The sequence below is a fragment of the Egretta garzetta genome, unplaced genomic scaffold (assembly GCF_000687185.1).
Source record: "Egretta garzetta isolate BGI_Z169 unplaced genomic scaffold, ASM68718v1 scaffold397, whole genome shotgun sequence".
Classification (NCBI taxonomy): Eukaryota; Metazoa; Chordata; class Aves; order Pelecaniformes; family Ardeidae; genus Egretta; species Egretta garzetta.
The window spans coordinates 8,201,885-8,225,511 of NW_009260493.1; the positions used below are offsets into that span (position 1 = coordinate 8,201,885).

At 38.4% G+C, this 23,627-nt stretch overlaps 1 protein-coding gene across 5 annotated transcripts in view; it reads right to left on the reverse strand.

The window, feature by feature from the left end:
- The window catches only part of EYA4 (EYA transcriptional coactivator and phosphatase 4), a 56,597-nt gene extending 33,826 nt beyond the window's left edge, over positions 1-22,771 (reverse strand). For 2 of the 5 annotated variants that reach the window (XM_035899804.1, XM_009644353.1), the window contains exons 1-5: positions 15,854-15,974; positions 9,215-9,292; positions 3,236-3,302; positions 1,165-1,307; positions 883-1,005 (exon numbers count right to left, since the gene is read on the reverse strand). In XM_035899804.1, coding sequence (XP_035755697.1) covers positions 883-1,005; positions 1,165-1,307; positions 3,236-3,302; positions 9,215-9,292; positions 15,854-15,974 — 532 coding nt within the window. Of the gene's footprint in view, positions 1-882; positions 1,027-1,164; positions 1,308-2,325; positions 2,329-3,235; positions 3,303-9,214; positions 9,308-14,603; positions 14,673-15,853; positions 15,979-22,664 lie in introns of those variants that run through there. The other 3 variants (XM_035899803.1, XM_009644355.1, XM_009644351.1) reach the window with 3 other exon arrangements.
- Positions 22,772-23,627: the final 856 nt, after the last annotated feature.

Below are 23,627 nucleotides of genomic sequence, written 5' to 3' on the forward strand. Positions count from 1 at the left end.
GATATAGACAAATCAGAAGAATAAACAACTTTTATTCGTTGTATAAACAATAAAACATTGCTACTTCCACGCACACAGGCATACATTCCTCTTCACACCATGCAAGGAAGGTATTGGCAGTAAGTCATTACACCGACAGAGAAAGCATTTTTTAACGTATTGCAGTGTCTCACCTCTCCTCAAATATTGTTTTTCTCTTTTGCCTTCATTTCTAAGTTCTAACACTTTAGTACATGTTCACTTATGAAAAACTTGTCAAAGAATATTTTAGTGATCCAGGTGTTTCTAATTGATCTGTAATGAGGCATGTCCTTGTTTTCAACATTAGATGATTCATATTGTAGTTTGTAATATTTAGAAGATTAACCGTTGTATAAGCTTAAAAATTATCCAAATAAAACAGGTTATCAATGATCAAAGGGTAATAAGCAAATTAATATCTGAATACTAAATGAAAGAATAAATAAGAATTAGGGAGACATTCTAACAAGTTATGTTAAGACAAAGAGAAACAAGTATCAAATGGTGTCATACTCAGACACATGGAAACAAGGAAAAGTGACTTGTGTATGCTAATAAACACAACAAATGCTTCCAGTCCTAACATCTGATTTCACCCCATAAAAAAAGGAGGATGCAAATAGGGTCTACATTGCATGACCAGATCTAAATTAATAGATAACCAAAATGAATACATATATGCATGTCAGTACTGGAAAAAAATACTTAGGTTTACAATTTAGAGGTAAAAGTACGTGTCAGTGACAAGCATACTTGCCGGAGTTCACAAAAATGAATGGAAAATACATCATACATATGAGGGCAGAGGGGACCGTCGGCAGCAGCAGGATGGGATGAGCCCCGACGGTGGTGGCTACTCACCTGGCATCTGGTAAGAGTAGGGTGTTTGGCCTGGCTGTGGGGTGGAAAACCCTGGGCTGTAACTGAGGCACCCGCTCTGCAGTGGTGATTGGGTCTGCGAGAGCCCACTTTCCGTCTTGATGCCTGGCAACATTACACCCAAATCTGTATAAGAAATTAATTTTCAACTGATTCTTTAAAATATTTTCTTACAGTTGGGAAAATAAAAAAGAAAGCAAAAAACCGTTCACGGCCGCATTGCTCTTACTTCTACATAAGGTGAAGTAACAAGAGGTCAAATACCGTAAGTGGGCAAGCTGTATGGCTGTCCTGTCTGTGAGTAGGCTGTATAGACCGCTGGTTGCTGCATTCCTGAATACTGGGTTTGTCCGGCATAGGCAGACATTGTTTGAGCTGCTGGTGTAGAAAGAATGTGTGGATAGGGCCTAAATATCAGGAAAAATAGCATTACTGTGGCAACAAATACTTTGTATGTTGATTCAAGCAATAAAGTAAAGAAAAAGGTTTAAAGATGTCCAAAGGCAGTTCATTATTCTGCCAACTGTTCCTCTTCTGGGATTTATTCCATCACCCACTGAAATAAGCTGAAAACCACTCTGGCTCACATTCCCCAGGGCACGGTGAACTCTTTGCGCTGTCCCACCACTACAACTTAATTCTCAAGCTACCATGTCCAGGTCTAGGTGGTCTGTGCCACCGCTATACCGCCTTATATGGATTCATCCCCTTTGAGCCAAGATCACCCTCCTTAAATCAGAAAAGCCCTCATGCTTTTTTTAATCCAGTGGAGGGCAACTTGGACTAGAAGAACAAAGGAAATACAGAGGTGAACATTAAAGCTACTACGTCGTCCTCTGTGTATGGTTCTGCTTCAACAGACATCTAGCCTCTGGCTTCAATGGGAGATGGATCGTGTTGAAAAACATTGACGGCAATACTTTGGTAACCAGATGGGCTTTAAACATTTGGAAAGTATGGGCTAGAAAAAAAGAATGGAAATAAAAATGGTCTTTTATTTATAAATATTGGGGGTTTATAGAGAGATTGAATAAAATCAAATTTAAAATTTTTGCCCTCCAGAGTTGCAAAAACATACAGAGAAACATTTGTCTTGGATTGTTTTGTAAGTCAAATAAGGCTTTATGGACCAAGAGTTGAATAAACACACTCTGCAGAATTACACTAACTGAAACCTGACCATGAAAAGCCATGACTAAATTTTAGATTCTAATTTTTTTTTATTTTTTCTTTCTAATTAGTTCAGTACAGTTGGCAGCAGTTACTATCAGAAAATGATTACTCATTAACTTAGACGCCAATAAATTATTACAGTAGATTAAAAATTCTATTAAGCCTTGTAACGTATTTGGCCAAAAGTATCAGGTATAGTTTGCCAAAAACTGGTTTAAGTGGAATAAAGGGGACTGTTCTTAGTTCAGGCACCTACTTTCTGTATCAATAAATATTTGCTATCATGATATGCATGCAAATTTGTTGAAGAAACTTGAAAAAGCCTAATCAGCTACAGTTTCAATGTTTTCTCTGTATCAAAGTCGCATAGGTAGTTGTATCAAAAACACGGAAACAATTAGATGGCATACTGGAATCAAGCACCCTTGTGCACAACACTTGATCGTAGGACAAGCAAACTAATAGCCCGCCAACTGCAGCGGTTTCGTATAACATCTTTGGTGCTTTTTCCTAAAGTTCCCACTCCTGGATTCATGTGATTGTCCAAGAGTCTGTTTTCCTCAAAAAAAAAGAGTGAAAGAAATTTGCTATTCCTAACAATTCCCATTGGCTTAAAAATAATAAAAAAAAGAGATTAAAAACTAGTCCAATTTATTTGATTTTTAACTCTCCTGATACTGGAGAAGGAGGGGACAAGGGTGGTTGATGACTGTGGCATTTTTGGAAGAGTTTCCCAATGCTGGGGCTGGGAGGGTCTGTGACAGCATTACCCCCCAGTACGCATCTTGCACGTGCAATTCTGATTTCTAAATATAAACTGTCTTCTTCAAAATATGTCTGTATACATTGCCAGCACTGTTAAGATGCTGATGTCTGAGAATGTAATAGCCTGATTTTTCCCTACTCCCGTGTACAGGATATTCAAGGGTATTTCTTGTGCAGCAATAACATACTGCACAGAGTGGGACCTTACTCTACAGCCATGTGAGCAAAAAAAAAAAAAGTCGGAGAGCGTGCTATAATGAAGTCAGTGCTGAGCCTGAAGTATTTTCCTTTCTCTCTGTTTCTTCTGCTGATCAACACTTGTTTGCAAAAAACCACAGAACTGCCTACAGCCAAGGTCAATTCCCTACAAAAGACTAGAAGAGGTGCAGACACTAACTTGGAGGGATAGATCTGCGGAGAGTACTGGTGCACTGATCTTGGGCTGTAGCCACTACTTGTTATTACTGCAAAACAGAAAACAAGAGCACAGCAGTTAGAAACATCATGAGGCCAATACAGCCAAACAGTCCAAAAACTAATGCAGCAACATTCGCAGAGAAGCTTATTGAAGCGGACAGCTTTTCTACAAAGTAGATGTCACCTGAACTGCAACACCTTAATATAAAAATGAAAAAACTCCCAAATCATTCATCGTTGTACGGAACTCTCTAGTTGGTATGGGTATGTCATGCTTTTTCAGCTTGACTGACATGTTTCTGAATGTATTGCAGAGGCGATTTCATATATAATCTTATCCACACACCATAGATCTTTAAAATTTGCAAGTTATATTAAAATTGGTAGTTAATAAGAATCTTGTGATTTAACATACGGTATTGCATGGGATTGAAATAACATACGCATACTTTTAAGGTCTCACATTAACAAGTTTAATTTTAATACCGGGTAGGAAAAATACATTTTCTATGGGTGTGGTTAATTTTAGTCATCTTAGGTGACTGAAGACACTGGATTGACTACCAGAAAATGAATACCATTCCTTATTAACAGGCCAACTAGAAAATAGCCACTAACAGCAATATTTTTGTTTCAAAAGTAAGCATAAACAGTCCTGTCCATTAAAGAGTAGCCATTAAATTGTGTATGTCTATACTATCCACAGCTGCATTCTTCGAAGAAAGCTAACAGAACAATAGTCATATCCCATTAAACTTTCATTCAGAAGCAGCGCTCACACTGGATTAATTCCAAGTGTTTGGAAGTTTCTCTTTCCTTTAGCCATCTGTCTTGACTAAGACAGATGTATTCCAAATATATGTACTCTAAAGTGTTGAACCAATCCCTTCAGAGCAAATCCATACTGGCCAAACATACAGAGTGTCTTTATTAGGCCATCTGCTGTTCATTCACTTTTCAAAAGATTAAAGTAGTACACAACGAAGCACTGGAATTTCTTTAGTCTAATCAATCATAGTTGTACTTCAAAGTGGACCCTCTTCCTGAGTTGTTCGTAATGGTAGTAGAAATGAACTTTCAGAATTATATAAGTGACAAATAGGTTTAGGTTTCTAACTATTTTATGAAACGTGATGTGTTTCTACATCCAGGCCTAATTAATGTCTTTGAGATCTATTGCTTTGAACATATGCAGAACTTTGTATTTTTAAAGTCAGTTTAAATCCCTTTAGAACATGTAGGACTTAAAAGGAAAACACAGTAGAAGAAAACCAATTAGCTTCTTTTTTAAATGTGCGGTTGAGTATGGCTTGAAAATAAAGAAGAATTGGATAATAATTTTTGGAACATGTGCCACCACATTTCATAGCAGTTGCTGATTGAAAAGATACTTGAAAAGATATTGAAAAGACATTTTAAACCAAAAAAGGTTTGCCTGTGATGGGAATCTGCTGAATTTAATTTTGTGTGAATATTCTTTTTTTTTTTTTTTTTGAGAATGCCTTTCCTTGGTTTAAGCTTCATCCACAGAGTGATCCACTAGGTGTGCATACCGCTATTCCCAGAATTAGATGAACCTATAGCTATATATACCTCAACATAATGTCCATAGAACTCTAAAGGATGCTCTCAGCTATTTAAGGCTCAAAGAGTAATTAGTCTTCCCTGTTGTATCCCAATGACCTTTCTGAAGACAAGCAATAGCTAACAGAGTGACCTCGGTGATTCTCAGGGCAAGGAACTTTTGTGATCCATTACTGGCTTATCGGATCTTTTTTGCCTGTACTGCTCCACGTTTTGTCTGATCATTTGCTGGATGACAGCTCACTTGATTAATCAGTTTAGTTAAAGCACATTTACCATTCCACCACACCTGATGTAAACTACAAAAAATGAATGACTGTTCATTTAAATCACTTGGGCTATCATAACCTAATGCTTTTCAGCAAGAATTCTCCTGCCTGCTTTTTTATTCTTTCTGCACATACCTTATTTTATAAATTCAGACAGGAAAATAAAATACTTCTGGAGTGTGTCTGGTTTTAAATTTCCCTTTTTTTTTTTTTTTTTTAAATTCCCCTGATGATACTACCAGTTGCAGGGAAGAGTGAGAAAAAGAGGCAAGCGCCCCCAGAGTAAATTGTGTACCTTTCAAACTAAAAAATCTGTTCCTTTCACTCTTTCTCTGGTAGCTTGTCCTACTGATTTGTGCACTACACTTCAGACTGTGAGATGTTTGATAAACACAGGGTATAAGACTGTAAGAGAATGTTATGACTGAGTAGAGCCTGTGGACTACGCCTGTATCTCATAGATCAGATTGGTAATTCTAAGGGCTATCAAACTTAAATAACTTTCACTGCTGGACAGCCTCCTAACCCTACTTCTGAGGCCTGCTGGCAATGGAGGAGATGGTGGAAGCAGGTTGTTATTTTTTTTATAACTGTGCCACTTCATATAGCCATTTATATGAATGGGGCTAAACCCTGTTTTATGTTTTTTATATTGAAAATAAAATCAAACCTGTTTCTTTTCTGAAAACCTCAAATATTTCTAAGACTTCTCTCCTTGAATTTACTAGATGAATGATCTTCAGGGCAGGTAGAAGACCCTTGATTTCCCAAGTCTCACTTCAGCGCTGAGGGCATATTCCAGTCCCCACTATTGTTGATTCACAGAGGGGACAAGCAGCTGACAGCCAGCTCTTACCAGTCAGCCTGTCAGCTCCACTGGCCAACGTGGCTGTGGAGAACTTGAATGACCATAAACTGTTCTGATAGCATGTGTTGGGTTCAGTATATTAACACAGGCTGGAATTTTGTATTTTTTCATTAGACATCTGGAACATGCTGTGCAAGGAGGTCAGGTTAAACAGATCTCACTTAAATAACAAATCACGATGTCTACGTATAAGGGGACCAAATGCAGGTTATACAGCAGTAGGATTTCCTAACTTTGCCTTTATAGACTTCAGAAATTGTTTTCTATATCCTTTTTGTGTGTAATAAATACTAAGTAAAAAGGATGATGAGAACTTCAGTTGGTCTCCCGCTCCGCTCCATTAAAGTGATAAAGAGTTCTCAAATTAATCCAGTACTGTGAGCAATATAAACACGCGAATGCATGCACTCACAGTACAGCAGCTGCAGCAAATTCAGAGAGCACGAAAATGCTCAGTTCAAGGCCGTTCAGCTCTCCACATCCTGTGAATCCCCACACTGACAGGAGCCTGCTGCAGAACCTCAAAGCTTCAAATTGGGTGTACCAACATTGATTACCCACTGCCACTCCTTGAAGAAAAAGGCAGAGGAAGAGGGGTACGCAACGTGACTCCTCACCTGGCTAACCCTTGCTAAGAGGCAAGCTCCCTGAACGGGAGCTTGCCCAATGGCCTGGGCAAGGCTGCTGTGGCAACCGTCACTCTGAATTCAAGAGATCTTTGTGCTTTATTTTTCCACTTTTCAGTCAAAAATTGGGGTTCATCACTGTTACCTGTGAAGCCTAATCTGCCTCTCCTGACCCGTACCTCACACAGTCTGTTTGACCACCACTTGCCATGTTACAGCTGGTCAGTAGGGACCGAGCTGGCTGCTTTACGCCCCACAGGGCTCGTTCAGCCCTCTGCTCAGCTCCAGGACCCGTCACCGGTTTTGACTGCCCTTGGAGCATGGAAATCAATTTTAGTGGCTAGAATATTTGAAGGAGAGGATTTCTGCATGGCAGACTCTCAAATGGGTCTCAACGCAAGGATTTCTCTTTTCACCCACGTCTCATTTCATAAAATATTTAATAACATACCTAAATCCTTCCCTACTCAACAAAGGATGCTTGAGTCCTTCTGACCTATGCTTGTATAAGACAGAGTAGGTGATATCCCTGCTAGTGGCCTATGTGTCTGGGCATCCTCACGAAATGAGCTCACAGGTGCTCTGAAAGCTGCAGGAAAGCACTAGCATTATCACCTTGTCACAGTTGGGAATAACACATGTATGCAACTGACTGTTAGGAAAAAAATAAACTGTTCAGTGTTGGCTTTGTTATGCATTATTTTCAATTGCAGCTGGTTTGTCTGAAATGACAGCTTTCTACTAGTCAGTATATATTGTCTTTGGCAACCCATTAAACATCCCAAATAACCAGTTTGGTTAAAAAGTCAGAGAAGTACTTTTATGCTGAGTTTTTACTGTTCTTTAGCACTTCTTCCACAAAACTGAGCCAACCAAATTGTCCAATTTGCAAGTACTAGTAAAAGGCAAGTATGAAAGTAATGGAATTACTCTTTATGAAAGTGCGTTATCATGGCAGCTCTGTGGCTCACTCTGATGATGAAGGCTGCACATCACCGAGACAGGCAGATTATTGATTTCCCAATATGAATGACCACACTCATTTAATACTTGAGTTTGCGGCCTAAACTGAGAATCAGGTTCGTATTTCTTTTGAGTATGCAGGTGGCTAACAGACAAAAAATATTGTGTAAGGCTTAAGTTCCTGCCTGTTTTTTGGAGGCACCAATTGTTTCCAAATCTCTGAAGTATAGAGACCTCAACACTTCTTTTGAAGTCAGTGGAAGCCAACGGGTGAGTGGCACCCGGGGAAATCAAGCTGTTGCTCAGCTATCTAAACCTGAACTGAAGGCTGAAACTTTTGGCACTCCTTCATGAAAATGTTGCCTTAGCCGTTTTACACATGGAATCCAACTCAGATGTCTTAAATACATGGCAGAACCTGATAAAATTTCACCAACAACGACAAAATCACATATATGGTTGGACATTTTATAATCTGTAATCATTACTAATACAATGTAATCATTACTAATACAATTATAGGACAGAGTAACAAGACTGAAAAAGAAAAGCTAATTTTTTAGCCAAGACTATGAATTTTTTCATGGAACTTGTAAGACATTAAGTTGATGTGGTTCCTTTCAGTATAATCATCATGAGGACAATGTTTTCATTTCTCTAATCAGAAATAGTATACACTTGCTCTACATCTCACAAAAGATCTTTTCTTCAGGCACTAAATTTGTTATAAATAGTTTTCTGAATGACCAGCGTCAGAGTATAACTGCATTTACTAATGCCTAAAAATCAATTCCAGGAACATAAACTCAATTGTTAAAACACTTTCATTACACAGAAACATTGTGATTTCCAAAGTATTTTAAATAGGACCTGAGTACCTAAGTCTACCAAGCTAACAGTAATATCAGTGTGGAGTGGCGATTCCTGGCTTCAGTGACATTTCAGTCAGGCCATCACTGAACTGATATTTTCAGACTCAAAATTTATTCTCGCCCCTCTCCTTGTTAATATTATTATTATTAGCAGGATTCAGATTGATGATTAGAAGGCAGACTATCTGTACTTTTCCACAGTTCATCATCTTTTAGTAATTTATAGGAATCTACTCTAAAATTCTTTGTTTGAATTTTTTAAGAAGAAGTAATTGAAACTTACAATTATTTAAAGTAAAATAGAGACTTTATTTTATGGAAAGAAAGTAGCTTATGGCAATCTGGTCGGTGTTTAAAATAACACACTACTCATAGGAATAAAAAAATTAGCACCAAGATATCACTCTTAAGATTTTAAATTTTACACATTAGAGTGGCTGTTACAAATACAACCCATTTTTTTCTTCCTAAGATCGTACAAGACTAACACTGAGAAAACTCCACAGTACAATAATAAAAGTATTACTACAAGATTTTGCATACAGTAATCATCTAAGGCATCATTAAGGCTTCTTTAAGATCACAGTTCATGAAAATTGTAGATACTCATTTACCAAAATGAAAAAGCTATTATTATTGTCACAATGATGTACTACAATGTTACTTTACTGTAGTTTTTTAAAGATTGCTTCCATGCAGTGAAATGTTCATTAGTGAAGGTTATTAAATGCTATATTAATGTGCATCTAACAATACGTGATCTTGTTACGGCTTTACCTGACCCAGTAAAAGTGTCAAGTGATCCATCTCCAGTTGTTGTTGCTGTTTCACTGCTGTTCATGGGTTCTGTTTTGACTGCAAGAAGAGACACTACATAGAAGAATAAGTAGACATGAGATTTTACTTCTAGATTTATAATGGAGTCTTCACGCCGGTCTCACGAGTGGTAGTCCAGCTAGAACAAGCATGCGGTGCAACAGCTTCAACCTTCTCTCTACCACCGTGCTGAGACAACCTACACTTGCTCCATCTGGAATGGCCATGCATCTACATCACTTTTTATCTGTGCTTTTGTCTATCTATTGGTTTTAGCAACTGGAATATCTTCTGGGGAGATTTCAACCTAAATCTAATTGATTCTAACAATTCCCTAAGAGTAGCAGAGAGGAAGGAAACATTAGCTGTCAAGGGATGTAGCACATAACAAAAATAGCTTTGCCTGACAAGTGAAACAATAATAATAATATGGTTTCATGCTCATATAGAGGCAAATTACTTCCACAGTGCCAGCACTCTGCCTTTCCCCTTCCCCTTTTACAGAGTCTGTGGGGGGCTTTTGGAGCTAGGTCACCAGCAAGCAATTTTCCATAAATGAAGAGAGAAGTTTAAAAGAAAAAAAAGCAAAAGAACCAGAGTAGGACACAAATGACAGCCACAAGGAGTCAGCTTCTAACTCAGAGGTTACGAAACATTTGGGTCCACTCTGAATGCAAATTATTTCTTACAGATCATCATGCACTCTTACCATCCAAGCTACAATTGAAAGCACCTCAGAGACAATCTAGATTTTTTAGTTTAATATGTTACCTGAACAGACCATCTGGCATGGACTTTTGTAATGGAGTTTGGGAATCACCCGCAATCAATTAGAAATTGATGTAGTAAGAAACAGCAGTACAGAATACACTGCAGCTTTTATTAGATGTTTGACTGGCAAATGTGGAAACTGTCAACGTATTACCACAATTACTTTGTGAAGGTCAGTTGGGGGTGTGTGTGTGTGAGCACGTATCACATATATATCAGCAACTTGCTTATAGATACCACAGGACCGGTCGCTGCCCAGGGGCACAGCATGAAGCAGCAATGAGGACCTGCATGGGCCACTACCGTGGTCGTACACCAGGTATGGCAATTCCAAGGACACATTCCGGGATTTTGTGGAGAAGCCTTTGCTGGGACAGCTGGGCTGGTAGAGCGCCCCCCAGGAGGTCTAACATGCTCCAAGCAAAGGCATTTTCTGCCAGCTAGTTACCTGGAGCCTCTGAGGGACATCAGCTAAGCTGACCAAAGCTCTCATCTGTCAACATCACTGCATCCGTGTTTGACTTCACTGGCAATAGTAAGGGGAGGGGGGGAGTTTCGTGTTCTGAGGTGGCAATGTATTTACAAACTATGGCTCAGATTTAAGTCACTTAACTTAAGCATATAGTTTAGGTGCATACTAATCTCCCTCTATGTCCAGTTGAGAAAGAGAGATACTTCCAGAGGGCGATTCAGTCCAAACACAGCCTAAAACCGCTCTCCAGTTCACAGTCTGCAGACAAAAAGTTAGTGCATGAGCTAACTAAAGGATTTGGTTTTCTCATGGGAAACAACACTTACAGAACCATACTGCCCTTCCTCCCTGTGCCTGTGAGCACAACGAGGAGCTCACCGGGAACTGCACAGCTACCGGTACCACCGCCTGTGACGGACCCTGCGTGAGTTACCTCTCCTAGGATATCCCACCCCGTTTCCAGTCACACTGCTTCCTTCAGTAAGTCATAGGGGAGGCTGCAGATGCCTACAACTGCACAAGCAACCTACGCTGAATTCAAAGGGACGCCTGTCAAGTAGAAAACATTTGAGAAATGGGGATGTATTTGCCTCTGTGACACGCAGAGTGCCCTGCAGTGTTGCCCGTGCCCCAGCACTAAGGAAACCAAGCAGCACTTTCTTACACAAGTTGTACAGTTCTATCTTTCCATTTACTGTGAGACATAAAAAAATATTTGAATGTGTGTCTCTTAAATGCAGACTTCTTTTCATTATTGTTTCTCTTTAATAAAACTGCCACACCTATATATTCTCCCTGTAAGCAGCAGGATATTAATTTAATATGAAATCATAAGGGAAGAATTTAAGCCTCATTTTTTTTCAAGCTGCTGTGCACTCCTTGCCATTTTGCAGGCTATTATCTTCTGATTAAACCAAAAAAAGCTGTGAGAAAAATTACGCAAAATGAACAGTCATTCATAAAAGCAATCAACCATTCCCATTTCTCTATTTGGATGAGAAAGATGTGGGGTTTTTTTTCATCAGATCAATAAAATATACATCAAGAAAACGTTTAAGGGTCATTTGTCACAAAACAATTGCCTCAGGCCTCTCGGTCATGTGGAACATATACTGTTGCCTGAAGCATGAAAAGTAACTAAATTAATTTGTTTCCTGATTACTATATACAGATGTCTGCATGTACTTCAGTAAGAGAATGAAAACGCATACTAAGTTGGAAAGATTTGTATTTTCCCCTCTTAAGATCTTTGGTCATATTTTACTTTGTAAGATGCGTGTCTCTCTTCTCTGCAGAATATGGACATTTACCTACATGAAAAAGCCTTTATCTGTTTCTATTCCAGAAGGCATTCTGCTATTGCCCATACCGAGCTACAGACCTATGTTGCATCCTGAAAGACACTCCAGTATGTGCCTGTTTTACTTAACAAAAACTTCAGTAATGAATTGAAATGTTTACTTTAGAGTTGTGTCTAGTTCTGTTTAATGCCAGCTGCAGTGCATTTCCATCAGCACCAACAGTCACCATCTTTTTCTCTCCCTGCCAAGCAGAAAAGAGTCTAAAAAAAAAGAAACTCTCTCATGTAGTTCACTTGAGGAAAAACATCGTATTGGCACTGTGTTTTGTCATAAGATAATTGTAGAAAGTATTTTTTTATATGCTTCATTTTAAACAGTTCTACATTGTTACATTTAGATTTTATCAGAGTAAGGAATTCATCGAGGTCTTTCCCTCAGTGTAGCTAGACATAGGGACTATCACCTTTCCTTCTTTATGTTGTGTGTCATTAAACCAAGTGGGGGAAAAAGCACAAAGCTAAGCAGAAGAAAAAAGAATTCTAACATCAGATCATTTAAAGCTGACAAATAAAATAAAAGCTGACACCATCTAAAACCACAGAATCATCCCTATGTTTTCCACATGCGAGATAAAGCATGGTTCTGATACTACTATGGCAACTGCTTGAGAAATAATGCAAAGACGAGTTTGAACCAGCATTTTGGAATGGTACTTTGAAGACTATACATTATATTAAATGTATAGTCTTCAAAGTTAAAATTAAAACTAATTCACACTTTACAAAATAGAATATTATCTATTTTGTAAAGTGTGAATTAGTTTTAATTTTTTTTTACCTGTTGAAAGAGTAAAAATAAAATTAAAAACAATCTCAAGCTGGAAATACATTTGAGTATTGCCAACAGCGAAGACTGCACATGCTAACGGAGTAGAGCTACCACAACGGTCAGGGGCTGGGGCATGGGATGTACAAGGACAGACAGAAGAAGCTGGGCTTGTTCTGTCCTAGGAAGAGAAGGCTGAGGGGAGAGCTAATTGCTGCCTGCAGCCATCTAACGGGAAGGTGCAAAGAAGGCAAAGAACAACGGCACACTCTTCTCAAAAGGTGCCCTGTGAAATGACAGAAGGCAACAGACACAAGCTGCAGCTTGGGAAAAACCCAATTAGACACCAGCGGAAAATTCTTCTCTGTGAGAGTAGTCAGGCCCTGGGACAGGTGCCCAGAGAGGCTGTGGCACCTCCTCCTTGGAGATACTCAGCACTCAGCTAGACACTGCCTTGAGCAACATGATCTAGCAGCAAAGTTGGCCTTGCTCTGAGCTGGGCTTGCCCAGCTGACCTCCAGGGATCCCTTCCAAATTTAATTATTCTAAGACAAACTCAGAATACTGCTCCCAACAGGCAGCAGCTTCTACAACACAAGTTCTTCACTTGATGAAAGGACTTAGCAGACCAAGATGACTATTACTCTTCCAACCTCTTTTTTTTCCTAAAGAACCTCTCTACGTTAAGGACTGAAAATAAACAGAGTTTTAGGGGCAAGAGATGCTACTACTGTGTATGAAGCAGGACAAGCAAGTGCACTAGCTATTAGAGCAAATAAGTCTCTAAAGGCTCACGTGAAACAACAAACTGCACAGCTTGTCATAGGAACGATTTTCCTCTTTCTTTTAGCAAGCCTTAAGGCTTTCCTAAGAATATATTCAACGAGAAGCACAGATCTAAACGTTCTGCTGCCTATGGAAAGTCAGATTTGATGCAAGTAATGCACATTACATTTCCTCACTACTGATAATTAGCACTTAAATTATGACCTTCCGCATTTATCTGAACATGCTGAACAGTTAACTGAGGTGACAGACTAAGTTAGCTCAGTCCTTCCTTAAATTCTTGTAACTGTGCAGGGGCATTCACATGGAATCAGTTATTCTAATGCAAACAATCTTTTGTGCTCAAGTCTGAACTTTTCTTTTGGGTAAATTCTCTCTGGGTATGTGTCTTACAACTGGCAAGTTAATTCTAAGAGTTTTTTTAAAGGAAAGTTTTTTGAGATCTTCCTTACTTTAGTCCAAACTTGCACAGCTTAAGCACCTGTGTAATGGCTTGTAGAGAGTAATGGTGATGCATGTTTACACCTATGATTAATCCTATATGTACTGCAACAATGTCACATATATATTTATTATTAATCATTTTAATTAATAACAATTAATAATACATGAGAGGAAACTCATAAATAAAAACAGCTTGGAAAATTGGCCAAATGTTTGTAAAGTGGCAAGTTACATGCAGTGGCACACTAGACATAAGCTTTAGCTAATAATGAAAGTAGTAGGAGGAGTAGTAACAAGAATGTCAACCTTGATTTGTGCTCAGGTAATCATGCAATGTTGTACCTAAAAATAAAAGAAAAACAAATGGGCATTCTGTGGAAAATCCATTGGCCTGACTTCCAGCAATGCTGACTACTGGCAGTTCCCAGCAACACTGATCACCACGGGGCTCGCCCAGTCTCTCAGAGCACATAGACAGTTAAGCTCATTTTAAGTGGGTTAAATTCTCCTTGCTCATCAAATGATTTTCAAAGTATGGTAAGATAACTGTTTAGTGCTACTTCCTACCAGTTTTCTGGGTATGGGAAAGGCCTCTGAGAAGGGGTGGAAGAAAAGGAGGGAAGGGAGGGAACCCCATGAGAAGGGTCAAACCGCATAACAAAAGAGCAGAGCAAACCCAGAGAGATGTTACACAGCAGTCACGGAGACACACCACCACCACACACATGCACTGTACCAGGGTGTCTCATACTTGTTGCAGAAGAGGGAGTACTGCAACTCAGCAACCAGTCTGCGGTATTTAACACAGTCATGTTGTCTCCTGAGAACAGGAATGGCATAACAGTTCATTGTCCCAATGGCTGTTCAGGGCACGCAAAGGGTCTTCAAGGCAAGTAAGTGTTCTTGCACTTTGAGCCAAGTCTTTTAACTGCACCATATTGTTTTTATGAGTATTACGTAAACTGGTGTATTTATACAGGTATAAAGTAGAGGCATCTAGTTATTCATGTTCTTTAATGGTACACTTCAAGTTTTCCCTTCTCTTTATGCCGGAATAAAGATTTATATTTAAAAATAATAAATAGGTTGAACCTTAACAGTTGAGCCCTTCTCTGCAGAGCTCTGTTACCCTCACATGCACATACACTTTTTATTGACATTGACAGATTTTTATTTTTTTTTTAAATGGGGATAAGTGAATAAAATGCTTTACATTGTGGCCAGAAAGAACAAACTAAAAAAAAAATTTCTTGGTGCCAACTGTTAAAACAGACAGCAACATATAAACTCCGAAAAAGAGGGCTGAAACTCTAGCTTGGCTCGTATCCATGGTGTCACTCTCATGGACGCTAATGGGAACAGGACTCCATCTCAGAATGTGGTACCCTGCCTCCTACTCCTCCAGTTCAGCTATGGCAGAATCGAGTATCTGAAAACATTGCAACATCTGTGTTGTAGCTGCGTGGTAGTGCTGTCCCTGCAGTAACAGATACAGCAGTAATAACCAGTCACTTTTGAGAGAAATCTAAAATCTCTTTATGACAAACTTTCATTACCTGCCAAGAAATGGAATTAGCATGTTCATAATATAAAAAACTTACCTAAGCCTAATTTTGATGCACTTCTTTTCACAAGGATTTTAAATTAACCTAAATGTGTGTTGCTTGGGGGATAAGAGTAAATTATTACTCAGCAATGAAGTATAACACAGAAAATGCAATCTATTTCGAGTTACCAAGAGGTATAACCAAACCTTTAACACTTTGTTCAAATCAACCATTCCAAGATTTTCCTTGTTTCACTTTTGCACAGTTCTGTCCCTTACTTCAGTTGTGCAAATCGAAGAAGCGTTGTTGGAATTAGTAGAGTTACACTGGTATGACTGCCTTTTTTTTTTTGTAGTTCTTGCTGGGTCTTGCTCATCCTTGAAATTATGTTCAAAATGTGTATGACTAAAAACTAGCCAAAACTTTCTATGTGCCAGAAGTGTCTTATACTTACCTCCTGTTCCATTTGTTGTAACTGATGTGCTGCTGAGATTAGGTTTATCCAGTTTGGAACTACCTGGTGCATCGCTACTTCCAACAAGATTATGAGGACTGGCTAGATCTTGCATTTCCATAGACCTGTAAAGAAGAAGGTGACAGTATTTAAATGAATTGTGATGCTATCTATAATAATCTCCTTTTTACCGAACAACTTTTTTTACATGGAGAGTTTGTAATGCAGCCAGATGAACAAATCGGTACCGGTTCCTTTAAGGTCATCTTTGCCTTTTACCAAAACAAAGAAAGTAGCTAATAATTTGATGTGAACAGCAACAAGACCAGCATTTTTCACTTTTCCTTTAGGTATTATGAAGTAAATTATGCAGGCTTATGAAACTGCTCAAAGAGCTTGTAAAAGATGCGCATGAGGGAGTGCATATATACGGATAGACAGATGGAGGGATAAATGGATAAATACACATGTATAAGTATTTCTTAGAAGAAAACAGAAATTAAGCGAACAGTCATTACACAAAAAGTCAGAATAGGAACTTCTGCCTCCCATAATCTGTATCCCAACCACCAGCAGTCACTGCATCCACACTAAATCAATAGGAACAGACCATACAGGTGAATGAACAGAACTTTCACGCACCTCTGGAATATTCTTTACTCTTACAAATGTATATATTCTTACCAGCTCATTTGACATTTTTTTTCTTCTGAGTAATTACTAGGAAACTTGTAAAATTCCAAGTGGATTTAGACTGCAATAGATTTCAGGGTCACAGTTGTACTGGGGGACTGTGGATGGCTTCCATGCAGTGACAACAGATCTGCCTTTCCCAGACAAAGCAGACATTGCAGACAAGCAGCATTTCTTGTTAGACCGGTAATTGCAATCCAATTTGCAGCGTGCGCTTGCCTTTTCCTTGCTTCATTTATAAATTAATTACACAGATTTTTTCCCCAAAGAAACATTTTTGCTATGTATAAGCAAAGTTGCCAGCCCATCTGTGACCGGAGAACCATTTACCATATGTATACTACAAAGGCCAACACAAAGAATGTCTTACAGAGCTGTAAAATCCCAACTGCATTGTAGAAGACTGAAATGGCTAGGAAAGAGATGAACAATTGGGATAGTTCAGTACAAATAATCACTCCTGTATATTGATATTCTATACAGGAAGAGCAGTGGCAAATTGATAAGGCAACACCCAGAATCTTAAGTACTTATTGGAAGTTTCACTTTGAAATTGCCTGTGCCCCACATATCCTCCTCTGGGGAAAAAAAAACCCACAAAGAAAACCCCACCATCTTTCCATCAAATATGGGTCTGCCTTCTGAATCTGGCTTTTTTTCTCCTAGATAAGGAAAAAAAACACAGAACCAAATTGTCTCCCATTTTGTGGTTCTAATTCCATTGATGTCCTGGATGCTTTAGCTTACTGCTCATTGCATTCATTTAACCCAAAACAGAGATTTAGAGCTCTCCTGTCCTGAGTATCTTCCAGCAAATGTAAGAAATACTACATTCGCAGCTGGGAAAGCGCACCAAGGCCTTACCCAAAGGCACATGAAACCCAGGCAAAGAATCTCATTTACTCCAGTAAATGCTGAAATCAAGCCTGAGATGCACCAATACTCCATTGGCAAGGCAGCCTCCCCAGCAGCAGCCTGGATGAGCAGGGGAAAACTGATATTGCAGGAGGCCAAGCATCAGCAGGTAAGAATTTTATAGCCATATTCAAGGAAATGCAAAGGCATAAACTGAGATTTGAACTGCCTTGACCCGGATTTCTTCATCTAATTGTATATACATTTCTATACATCTGTCAGCAGTGCATTATATTTATTGTCTACTGGAAATGTGATCAGTGTTAGATGAAATAAAATGAACTCAAGTGGTTTACTAGTCCGTTGGTTTTTGTTTAGTAGTTTCTGTACAAGGATAGCAGCTAAAGGTTAAAAAAAGTCTGTGAGTTTCCATCTTGTATGTATTTAAGGGAGCAGGAGAATGCTACACAAAATAAACAATGTGTGCTTCATTGCATATACAGTGTAATACTCCCCACGTGTTCACTTAGCAGCTTAAGTGTCATGGTTTCCTGTTCAAGTATCATCAGCCCAGAGACACCTAGTAGGCAGTTCTATCTTACACACGTGCTTTTTTTCTTATTTAGTATGAAAAATACAATAACTTCTCTTCAGACAGGCATATATCATGGCAACAGATGCGAATGTTTCAGCAATGTTTCATAGTCAAAATCGTTGCTTTACCTAGCTAGTGTATTTATCTTAAGTATCCATCTCAAGCACTTTTCACACTCAAATGAATCAGATTTTCTTAACTGAACCAGATTTTCTTAATCAGAAAACGGAGTCCACTGATTTTCATTTGCTTGGCAAAGAATATAAACAATTGGACTTTGTAAAGGGAATAATTTTTCTTCCGTACAAGTATGAAACCTTTTGTATAGAAAATTGTTTTATTCGCCTTATATTTGTTTCCTATAGCAAATAGCATCCCAGTCCACAGCTATGGCAAGTTAATTAGCTAATACTATTTTTAAAGTAGTACATTTACAAGTAGACATTTTCTCTGCATGACTAAAAGACATCTTGCACTTATTGGTACTCTATTAAGGACAAAAATTATATCCAAACCAATAAAAAGTTTCACAAAGCCATGTGTATACATTATACTTATCCTGGGTGCTCTATCCTGTGTGAACAAGTAAGGGGATTATTTTAATATATCCCTATATAATTTATTTATTCAAGTGCACATGTTACCTTCTGTGTAACAGATGTCATTCAATTCACCTTTCTGGATGCATTTAGTTTACCTTTAGCCTAAAAAATTCTCAGGAAGATGTAAAAGACCTACTAAAATCTTACAGTTTCAGTGAAGGGAGGATTCAGGAAAAATGCTTAAAAAATGGATGAAATAATTCCAACATCTTGAATTCATTTTGTCAAACTAAATGTTTATCAGAGTCCTGCTTTCACTGACTTAATCAGAAGCAGGTTCGGGTTCAGTATGTGTTTTCCTGCACTAAAAAAACCCTAAAAAATAGTGATCTCTGAAGGACCAATTAATACCTCTAAGTTTATGCAGTTATTTATTAAAGACTGTTTTCTAGTAAATGCAGTTTGTTTCAATTTAGACAGAATAAAGTCTATTGTTAAAGCTGCTTGAAAGACTGCATCGTACAACTTTATTTTCCATTTTTTCTTTCTCTGCCAAGCATGTAACTGTTTGAGTTTTACTTTTCCCCCTCTTGCATTGTCTCAGACTACTTTTCAGGGTTATTAAGTAAAATGCTAAATTGTATCAAAAGATAAATTTTGAGAGGAAACGGATTACTTGGTAAGAAGATGTTTTAAATTTCTCTTGACTGTTTGTTTCAAGAACGTTAGTGTGATCCCAAGCTCTTGAGAAAAAACCTGAAAACTGGCAAGATGGATTTGCCTTTTATTCTGCCTTGGCTACGCTTTAAGTCTTTGAAAATTGGTATTTGCACATGCTTAGTGGGTCGTTTTAGAGGCTTACTGGAAAAGCCTCTAAAACATCCCATTTGCACAGAACAGCCTTCCAGATCCTAGTAGGCTCCAACTCCAACCTGGATGTGGACAACCCCAACAAACTGAAGAGGGTTTGTAACAAAAAGATGGCTGCATGTGAATCCTTGGCCTTCCACGCTTTGTTCCCTGGCTTGAAGTGGCATCTTTTCAAGGGTTAGCTTATGTTCAGAAACAAATTAAGGAACAGCATCCAAAGACAGAAAATCCTCCCCCTCCCCTCCTCCCCCCTGTCTTTACAACAGCAGCTGAACAGAACTTGTGATACATCCCAGACCACTGGAGCGCACAGCCCAGCATCATAACCCAGCCTTGCGTAGGAAGGTTTAAGTACAGCTAATTATGGTTGCCCAATTTGACAACTGCATCACTGTATTTCTGTAGAGCTTTCATTCGTATTATTTTAAAGGTAAAAAGTTCAAGCCTTGCTTTTAGGGTTGTGTTTCTAAAATTCCTGTATTTTTTTCTTCTCATTACAATCACATATCCATTTGTGCGTTGCTTTTCTTCAGCACAACTAAAATCGCTTTCCAGAAAATCTGAGTTGGATAACTATGTTATCCATTTGCATTTCCAATTAAAATACTATACATGTGGACTAGGAGCTGGGTCCTTCCACAACTCAAAACTGTAGATTTTTAATGAATCCTACAAGTAGATTATATTTGGTTAATTTGCTTGTTTAAAGAGATCATGTTTTAAAATGTAAACTTTTTGCTATGTAATCTACTCTTACTGTACTTCAAACATATTACTAACAAGTTTGAAAATATGAAATGATTTATCAAAGATTTATAGAAGAATAAATATTGTAATGTGAAAACAAAGTACTTTAAGTCCTCATCTAGAAAGAACATTTTACAAATACTAATTCCTCATTGTGCAGCATTTGCAGTGAATCCAAAAGAAAAGAGAATTGAAAGAAGGGTTAGCTGAAGCCTATTTAAAATGGAATAATTTAATTCAGTTTATAAATTAATCAGAACAAAATTCTTTACAAGTACTTAAAAGGAATTTTCTTTCTGAAATTCTTTAGAAGGAAATGCTCTACATAATTTTCTTTAGCAGAATCTTTACTAAACTTCACTGGGCAAAAATCCGTGTTATCTGGGGATTTTTTTGGTTAACTTTCCCCTGAGTTTCTTACATCCCTCCTGTTGTAACCCCAGTTCTTGCATATCCCAAACTTTCTCACAGAAACCTGGAGCCTTGTCCAAGCAAGATGTCAGCTACCGTGGAGCTTCTGAAATTGAATAAACGTGGAATTTCCCTTTATCTAAAATTAACTTTTAGAGCAATATGAAAGTTGGGTAACAGATCTGTTAAGATTCAGCTACATCTGTTTCCTACCGCTGTCAGCTCAGCTCTCTGACCCACTACACAGTTTTGAAGAAAAGTGGGGTGTTTTTTCTCCATTTCACACAGAAATTTTTTTAGCCAGATCTTTCAGCCATGTTCTGGACATGACTATTGAGCCCACCTCTCTTCCATATGCAGTCTGAATGACCTCATACAAGCCTTCCACTTGGTCAAAAAAAAATTAGGATGGATGCACATACACCAATGTCATTAGTTCAATAAAGTCTACATAAAATCTGCAACAGAGTTTAAAACAATCAATAACAATGGATACATCATATTCTTAGTTTTTTTCTAGCTTTTTTTTTCTTTTGAAAACTGTATTTTACATATTACATTCACAGTTAGGCCAGGAACTTTTCATGTTTACTTGCACTTACACAAACTGTGAATAATGCAATTAAAAAGAAGTTACGCCAACCCTTTAGCAGTTCTCAAAGACCACAGTGGGCAGTAGGAAAGAAAATGGAGAGAGAGAGATCCCAAATGATGGACAGGTTTCAAGGGAATATACACATGCATACAAACACATGTACACCAACACACAGCTACAGGCAAACTTTCAAAATATCCACACACATAAGTATAAGTGTATGCATACACAATAAAAAAACCTTTCCAACATCTTTCCACCGAAGACTTCTGCAAATAGTGTAATACAAATCACAGCCTAAGAACACCCCTCAAATAGGTAACATTTCCAGTCATTGCACTATCCCTAAAATACAGGTTAACAGTGTTTTCTTCTCTAGGTGCTTTTACGCTGTGTATGGCAGCCTTGGTCAGTTTTTTGCCGCTGTAAAAGGTAGTGAAGCAACAGTGAAACAGATGAGATAAATTTGCTCCATTGAGATAACTGTCTCTCTTGTTTTCCCAGGCTCATGCTGCATATCCTCTCAAGCTTAATAGATGGCCAAAATAGCAAATCTTTTGCTATTCTAGGCACAATCTCGCAAAAGCATGCCCCTCCATCATGTGAATTCTGGGAGCCTGCCAGAGAGTTAAAAACAAATAATACTGCTGGACACTAGGCAAGACCTCCTTTCCACTCTCCTTGAGGCCTCATTTCCAAACTTGTAAAGTGATCTGATACAGTGCTAAGAAGCAGTAAAAAATGTCATGTTATGGGGATAAAACCAGCAAATGCTCTTCAGAGCTTTATTACTTTTTTTTTTTTAACACTCTAGAAAACAAGTGCTAAACTTTTCACAACCATTTATGAGAAGGTGGATTCTAGCTCCATAATTTCTATTTCTCATGGCTTTGTGTCAACTTTCATATTGAAAAAGTAAGAGAAAGAAGCAAAACTAATGACACATTGATATTCCAAAAAAATGCTTCTCCTCTGTCTGGTGTCAGATAGAGGGTATCACAGGGAGGAAACCTTAGTGAAATGAATTGCAACATGAGAGTTTTCTGCCATGTTTATAATTACCAGAGAGTTGATTAAATAATAAAAATATCATGAAGTTCACCTCTGTAGAACTGTACAGTAAGGACAGCAGTAGAGTCCTTATGAATATGGCTGATCAATTACAAGCCTGAATATCATCATGCAGCTTCCCAGTGCATGAATTCAAGCTCACAGGGAAATAACCCAGGGTTTGCAACAACCACACTGTGAAGAGGATCCTTCCACGGCAAAGCAACAATAATTTGAGCAAAACTCAAAACTGCCCCATTTTGTTTAATAGCTTTTTACATCTCAACAGTATTGCTTATCTTGCACAGGATGGGACTCTTAGGCGATCCTTTGGGACATAAAGTGGCACTGGTTGTGATTGTATCTCAGTTTTGCTTTCATGCCTGCTGTCTGTCTCTTGGCTATTCAAGCTCTGATTCCAGGAGAAAACAGCCCTTGTGCCGACAGTGTTACTTTACAGGAGCTGTCTGACAGGCCACCAGTGTCAGTGCTTGGGATGCAGGGGGCTCGGCTGAGAAGGTGGGCAAGCAGGTTGGGTGGCAAAGGCCAGCACTGCGATGTGCCTCCTTCACCATTAGCACCTAGAGAAAAGGCATCTTTCTTTTAACAGCGCTGCAGCTTCTTCCCCGCCCCCCCTTCCCACTTCCCCAGTCAAAACTTTTGCTATCGCCCTCTGTTACTGACCCTGTGCCACCTTGAGATGCTTTGTGCTCTCTGACAACTAGGTGTCAAGATATTTGTTGTCTTCATTAAATCTGTGCTTCCCTCTTTTCTTGCTGCAGGAGCAAACACCAAAGGCCATAGCTTTTGTTAACCTAGGACACAGCTATTGCTATAGTAATAAGCTGAAAGAGATATATGGATTTCTTCTTTGTGGGTCTAGTGAGAAAATATGGCTAAATACTGTGAAAAATAATTGCTTGCAAATTCAAGTTCATTTTTGTTGGAAAAGAAAATCTGTCATTTTCTTTTCCTGCCTGAGGAATAAAATGAAGGTGAAAAGGTTAGGTTTGCTCTGGTGATGACTAAACACAGCAATAAATCTAGAAGGCTTGGATTGTCAGGCTGTATAATTGCTGAAAACTATTATTTGCTTAAAAGTCAGTAACTGTATGGTTTCCCTGGTTTCTGATTGACTGAGACATTTTATTTCAGCTTAATGTCATTTAATGTGGTTTCCAGAAACCCACAGAAAACTGTCTATTCTAGTGCAGTTCAGCTGGCCGCAAATTCACATTAAGTTATTTTTGCACTGCTTTCTGACTTTTATTGGGAATGAATGTCATTTCCCTGACACAATTAAAAGACAATGTAAAATTAATTTGGATTTCCACACTTGTGGATAAAACAGTATAATTTCTAAGAATAATTTCTGGATTCTTCTGTTGGACATGTAGTCCATTTGTTCAGAGCCAA